Below are 6,688 nucleotides of genomic sequence, written 5' to 3'. Positions count from 1 at the left end.
TGCAGCTGCATATCTGGGCTCACTGGACCTTGTGATGCAGCTCTGTGTTTGAGCTCAGTAAAGCCTTAAGTATACCTCAGTTTTGACATGAATTCTGGCAACTGGCATACAATCTAACAGTCCAATAAATTCCCAATGAACAAAATCAAGTTTTTCTCGTTCAGAAAGTTATTTTACTTAAGAGTAACGGAGTAGAAAAGAATCACAATTTAGTCCTGTGGTGCTGCTCTATCTCCAAGCAGGGTTAACTGAGTTTGTATAGCTGCTTTAACAGCCACCATTCTAACTTAGACAAGGAAACAAGGGTAATGATCATTTCTGGTTTGGCCTGGATAAAATACATCATTAATGCAGCCATTAATTTTCATGAGTTAAAAAAAAGTGTTCACACTATAAATCTAACAAGTTTACAAAATATGCCCTCATAAAGCCAAAAATGATCCAAAACCTGAATACCCAGTGCTCTCTCCCAGGTCCTCTTCAATGGGGACAGCTAACATAGGATGGAGCCCCAGCGATCTCATCTTCTGCATGGAGTCTGCAATCTCACCTTCTGTTTCCCCGGCAACAAACTGAGCGTACACAGATGGGCGCACGACCATGCAGAAACATTGCTTGCCAAAAACCTTCCTTGTAATGGTCATCAGCTTCGTTTGACATGAGATAACAAGAAACATTAGTGTAATTGGATGTTGTCCACAGAGCTCCTGACAGAAAACATCTCCAGGACACTACACATCATATGACTAGCATGTAAAATTTCAAACATCAATCACAGTTAAAGAATATGATCTAACCACTTATATGATACTACATCATATGTAGTCCATTCTATAGACTGTGTCTCTTCCCCAAATAGTGAACGCAAACAATACGTTTACTATAGGACTGAGGGAAGAAGCCTTGGTTATCGAGCCTCTCATTAAGAAACAACACCATTTTGTCTCTGTAAATGAGGAAGCATCTAATCTCACAGCGGTAAAGTATGGAATACCACAAGGATCTGTAATAGGCCCTCTAATGTTTTCATTATACATGCTGCCTCTTGGAAATATTATTAGAATACGGGATTAGTTTCGCCTCTCATTAAGAAACAACACCATTTTGTCTCTGTAAATGAGGAAGCATCTAATCTCACAGCGGTAAAGTATGGAATACCACAAGGATCTGTAATAGGCCCTCTAATGTTTTCATTATACATGCTGCCTCTTGGAAATATTATTAGAATACGGGATTAGTTTCCACTGTTGAGCAGATGATACTCAACTATACAATTTCTCCTAGACCAGATAAAATTTCTAAACTATCCAAGCTAACAGAGTGTGTTAAAGTGTGGTGACTTTATAGGTCTTCGTTGATTCAGTAAGTACATTTTATTGGCAGTTCACACAAAAATCTAGCTGTTGCCTCACCTTACCACAGTTGTTAACCAGCGCAGGGAACGAGCAAAGCCTGAAGACTCCGAGGGCTCGGATCAGTTCCCAGAAACTCTTCACTTTGAATGCTTGAGGATCCTCAAAGGTCAGAAAGTCAGGAGATGAGGGGTTACAGAGGTCTCGGTCACGTTTTGCCGCCAGGGACTGTGAGGCAGCCACGCTCTTGAGCCGCACAGATATGAAACGACTCAAAGCTGGTTGCCGAAGAAGAGAAAACATCTCCACTGCTCAGACACTTGTTGAAGATGCTAAGAAAGGTTGTTTTGATAAAACCTAAAGTGGTGAACTATTGATCCCTGCACAAGCCTAATCTTAAGGGTTGCAGAAGTGACACATTGCAGCAGTATGTTTAAATATTGTGCAATTCCAATTCTTATTCAGCAAACACCACAGCTCATATGTTGTACATTCATACATACAGCCACATTGACATATAGACCAACACGATTTCTTTACGACAAGCAAATCTCTACAGACCAAACATTAGTGACACCTGTAAGCAGATAAACAGAAAAGCAGCAGAAAAATATTGACTTTAGTATCCAACTCTGTAAAAATACCACTACCACTGAAAAAGTCTGAAATTGTTTGGAAATTTAAAAAAAAAATCCTCTCACCTGTAATTATGGATGCCAAGTCCAGTGTATGCACACTCTGTGCAATGCTTCCAGTGCAAATAAACAGAGGATGAGAGCAAATGAAAGGGGCAGAGAGAGGGGAGGTTCGTTTTAGGCATGTTGGTTAATGACTGATGTGCCGTTTGAACTTTGGGACATTAAGGGTGAGGGGCAGATACTTTGTGCCCCCACTTTTCTGTAAAATATGACAGAGCATCAGTGTTCATTTTTTAATGCGTGACTAGTTTAAGATGCATTAAACCAAATTTGGAACACTTTGGATTTGGATACTAGTATACTTCAAAACCACTTTAAAATCACATTATAGCTAATTCATATTTTGAAAAAGCACTGAAATTACCATTTATTTAAAGAACAATTGCAGATTTTAAGGATACATAAAAAAATACCTGCCAAAAACTACACCAAAAATGATAAGCAAGGGAACAGAGCAGATGTTAGACTGACCTTGAATCTTGGGAAGACGACATACTGGTGTTCAGCAGTGATGTGTTGGACAAAAGTCTAGACTTTGTCCTGAATGGTCAATACTAACAAACAAGAGCCAAAAATTAACTCCAAACCCCCTTTAACTTCTAACAGTTTGCACCACAATAAAACCATTCTCGAGTTAATCTAAAACAATCAGGAAAACAGCTGTATCTGACGTCACACTGGACATCAGAGGTCTTATGCACAATGTGAATAGCACTATATTAATATGCTTTAAATAATATACAGCATCATCTGTTATAATTGTTGCACATTCCTTTGTACATTCTACCTCATGATGCCCATTACACTGATATGGTCACTGACCGTATGTTTATATATTTACAAATACCTCATTCTGAATAATGCACCTTCTGTGTTTTATACTTCTCATTTGCACCCTACTGTATCCACATTTCACTATATTAATGTAGGATTTAGATTGCACGTTGTACTGTATTTCTTAGAGAACTGCACCGAGCTGGTCTCTGCACCTGTTCCTCATAAATGTTTATTATACATACACACACACACTTACATTTATATATACTGTATATTTACAGTGGCGTGCACTATAGATTAACATATTCTAATCTTTTGATCATTACTCCACTTAAGTACTGTCAGTGAATAATGTTTTACAGACTTTTACTTCTGTGCAAAGAATTCCTTTGACCTTATGTGTTCCATTAGTTATATTTTGGTTAGTGGTCACTATGCCTAGTCTTCATTAGTTAAAAATGAGTCATCATATGGCTTGACAGCATTTAGTAAATGTTTACATAGGTCAAGAACTTGTAGATCAGTGAAGATCGGTGGGTTTTGTGTGGGACAGTGTGTTATACACAGAAAACGTTTAGTTTGAACACCTGCTTTCAAAAAACAGATTTCCCACTGCAAACTTAAAGCCATTTAGAATTAAGCAGCTCAAGGACACAGTCCACAGACCACCCTAACCTGGAAAAAAATTATATAATGTCCAACATGCGCCTAAACTAAAATGCTCAGAAATCTAATATCATTCCAATCTTTGTAATAAGGAAGATACATTTTTACTCAGCATTTCTGCCACTGCAACAGATAGTTATATCTGGATTACCACACAGAGTATTTGCTGAGCCTTAAAATACAACAAGGGCTATCTGGAGTGATCATTATGAGATCTATTTTACACAAGACCACACAATGGAAGGGAATAACATGTTTACATACAAATAGCCATTCATATTACCTGTAGCTCAACTGGTAGAGCATTGAGGGTTTCAGTCCCCAACAATATGGATGCATGATGATGAACTGTATAGCCATATGGATAAAAGTATGCCATGCAGTCTGAAAAGGGGTCGTTCTGAAGAGCTCAGTGAATTGAAGTGTGGTACTGTGATAGGATGCCACCTTTGCAGTCAGTGCATTAAGTCAGTGCATTAAACTTCATCCCCTCTAGATATTCTACAGTCAACTGTAAGTGGTATTATTAGAAAGTTGAAGCGTTTAGGAACAACAGCAACTCAACCGAGTGTTGAGGTGCATGGTTTGTAAAAGTCGCCAATGCTCTGCCGATTCCATAACTGCAGAATTCAGTGCAAACTTCCACTGGATTAGTATCAGCACAAAAACTGTGCGCCGACGCTCCATGGAATGGGTTCTCATGGACAAGCAGCTGCATGCAAGCCTCACATCATCAAGTACAATGCCAAGTGTTGGATGGAGTGGTGTAAAGTACACAACCACTGGACTCTGGAGCAGTGGAAACCTGTTCTGTGGAGTGGCATATCACGGTTCTCGGTGGGTGAGTCTGGGTTTGACAGACGCCAGAAGAACATTACCTGCCTGACTGCACTGTGCAAACTGTTTGGGGGAGAAGGGATAATGGTTTGGAGCTGTTTTTCAAGGGTTGGCCTAGGCCCCATACTTCCAGTGAAGGGAGATCTTAATGCTTCATCAAACCAAGACATTCTGGACAATGCTATGCTTCCAACATTGTGGGAACAGATTGGGCAAGGCTCTTTTTTTATCGCAGCATGCATGACTGTGCCCCAGTGCACAAAGCAAGGTCTATAAAGTCATGGTCGGATGTGTTTGGTGTGGAAGAACTTGACTGAGCCCTGCCCTCAACCCCATCCAACAACTTTGGGACAAACTGGAACAGATTGCGAGCCAAGCCTTGTCGTCTAAAATCAGTGTCTGACTTCACAAAAGCTCTACTGGATAAATGGGAAAAACCTCCCACAGAAACACTCCAAAATCTTGTGGAATGCCCCTCAAGGAAAAGTGGAAGCTGTTATAGCTGCAAAGGGGGGACCAAACTCCATGTCTACGTATTTAGAATGAGATGTCATTAAAGTCCCAGTTACTGTAATGCTAATACTTTTGTCCATATAGTGTATTTGTCCATATAGCAGAATTGTAAGATGTAAAAACTCACAATGACAAGTTTATAACTTGCAATTTCAAGATATAAACTCACAATTGTGATAAAAGGTGAAGAAATTGTGAGAAGAAATGTTTTGTGGGCGAAAGATTTCCCCACGCAGATTTCACAACAGTCACAGCGTTCATCAAAAGAAAGCTGCTTGTGCTGAGGTTTCAAACCTCAACACAAATGATTGACGGAAACTCTACTTCAATTTGACTGAATAATCTTTATTAATTCACCAGATATAACACAAATAACTTGATATTTCTTCCCAGCCCGCTATATCCCCTCCAAAACTGCTACTCCAGAACCCTCGACACTGTAAACCCAACCTCTCAAATTATAGGAAAAACAAGCTAATTGTGGTGCCATTTTATGCATTAACAATAAAATGGAGCTTTTATGATTTGGTGTTATCTGCAAACTACAGCACTGCAAAACTGAGGGTAAAGCTGACGTATTGCAACAAATCTGGAGTTGGTGGGTGGAGAGCAAAGCAGAGGAAGCTGCAGTCTGGTTCTGGAATGAAGCTGTGTTTGAACAAGCCGCACTGGGATCAGTATGAGCTCTGGTTCTGATTCCTGTATCCTCCTCGCTGGTAGTTCTGTCTCTGCTGGTAACCGCCTTTTTGATCTACAGCAGTGACAGAGAAGAGAAAAGCACACCCATATTGAGTTTCAGAAGTCATATGTGCAGCATTTACAGTTCATATCAAGAGACTGAAGCTGCTTTGAGGTTGTCAAGGAAGAATGAGACAGTGAGCTAGAGAAAGTGAAGGTGCCTTTGGAAACCAGATGAATAGTTGCCACCGCATTCATTGGTGAAGGCAGAAATTAGTGAACTGGTGAGTTGAGGTGGATGAAGGAATGACTGAATGATTGAACATGTTCATAACCACCTCGTTGGTAACCTTGCTTCTGTTGGTAACCTCCCCTCTGGTCTGGAGCTGCACAGTGAAAAGTGTTTAGAGACACAGGCGCACACGAACTTTAACTTATATAACAAAAGCACTTGAACACACTTTGGCAGCAACATTTCACAGCAGCAAGGAAGAACGAGACAGTGAGCTAGAGAAAGTGAAGAAGGTGCCTTTGGAAACCAGATGAATAGCTGCTACCGCATTCATTGGTGAAGGCAGAAATGAGTGAACTGGTGAGTTGAGGTGGATGAAGGAATGACTGAATGATTGAACATGTTCATAACCACCTCGTTGGTAACCTTGCTTCTGTTGGTAACCTCCCCTCTGGTCTGGAGCTGCATAGTGAAAAGTGTTTAGAGACACAGGCGCACACGGACTTTAACTTGTATAAAAAAAGCACTTGAACACACACTTTGGCAGCAACATTTCACAGCAGCTGTGTCGAGTGGACACAAGCGAGAAGCACACGAGAGTACAATCTGAATGTGTGTGGGCTGTCATATGCATGGTTGTGTGTGTGTGTGTGTGTGTGTGTATTCAGATGGCTGTGAGAATGATAATTACCTCTCTGGTAGTTCTGCTTCTGTTGGTAACCTCCTTTTTGATCTGTGTGAGAGAAAGAGAGGTTTAAGTTATGGAGGTTCAGCTCAATTAAAAACAAACACGTAAATAAATATATTTTATTTCTTTATTTTATGTAAGTGTATTTATACATAATTATAAAGCAAATCATCTTAGTAAATTTTAATATATATATATATATATATATATATATAAAATTTACTAAGATGATTTGCTTTATAATTAT

General features: G+C 39.7%; 2 protein-coding genes across 6 annotated transcripts in view; both read right to left on the bottom strand.

Annotated features, from left to right (window-relative positions):
* Nucleotides 1–2,594, bottom strand: part of prodh2 (proline dehydrogenase 2) — a 7,437-nt gene extending 4,843 nt beyond the window's left edge. Inside the window, exons 1-4 of one of the 2 annotated variants that reach the window (XM_016246578.1) lie at nt 2,522–2,594; nt 2,054–2,249; nt 1,413–1,929; nt 457–647 (exon numbers count right to left, since the gene is read on the bottom strand). In XM_016246578.1, coding sequence (XP_016102064.1) covers nt 457–647; nt 1,413–1,655 — 434 coding nt within the window. In that variant the 5' untranslated portion in view covers nt 1,656–1,929; nt 2,054–2,249; nt 2,522–2,594. Of the gene's footprint in view, nt 1–456; nt 648–1,412; nt 1,930–2,053; nt 2,280–2,521 lie in introns of those variants that run through there. The other variant, XM_016246580.1, reaches the window with a different exon arrangement.
* Nucleotides 2,595–5,167: 2,573 nt separating this feature from the next.
* Nucleotides 5,168–6,688, bottom strand: part of eif3c (eukaryotic translation initiation factor 3, subunit C) — a 17,707-nt gene continuing 16,186 nt past the window's right edge. The window contains exons 21-24 of one of the 4 annotated variants that reach the window (XM_016246574.1): nt 6,445–6,486; nt 6,168–6,215; nt 5,860–5,907; nt 5,168–5,594 (exon numbers count right to left, since the gene is read on the bottom strand). In XM_016246574.1, the coding sequence (XP_016102060.1) occupies nt 5,518–5,594; nt 5,860–5,907; nt 6,168–6,215; nt 6,445–6,486 (215 nt within the window). In that variant the 3' untranslated portion in view covers nt 5,168–5,517. The remainder of the gene's footprint in view (nt 5,595–5,859; nt 5,908–6,167; nt 6,216–6,444; nt 6,487–6,688) is intronic. The other 3 variants (XM_016246575.1, XM_016246576.1, XM_016246577.1) reach the window with 3 other exon arrangements.

Source organism: Sinocyclocheilus grahami, unplaced genomic scaffold (genome assembly GCF_001515645.1).
Source record: "Sinocyclocheilus grahami isolate Dianchi unplaced genomic scaffold, SAMN03320097.WGS_v1.1 scaffold802.1, whole genome shotgun sequence".
NCBI classification, from domain to species: Eukaryota; Metazoa; Chordata; class Actinopteri; order Cypriniformes; family Cyprinidae; genus Sinocyclocheilus; species Sinocyclocheilus grahami.
This window is presented reverse-complemented; position numbering and strand designations above follow the sequence as displayed.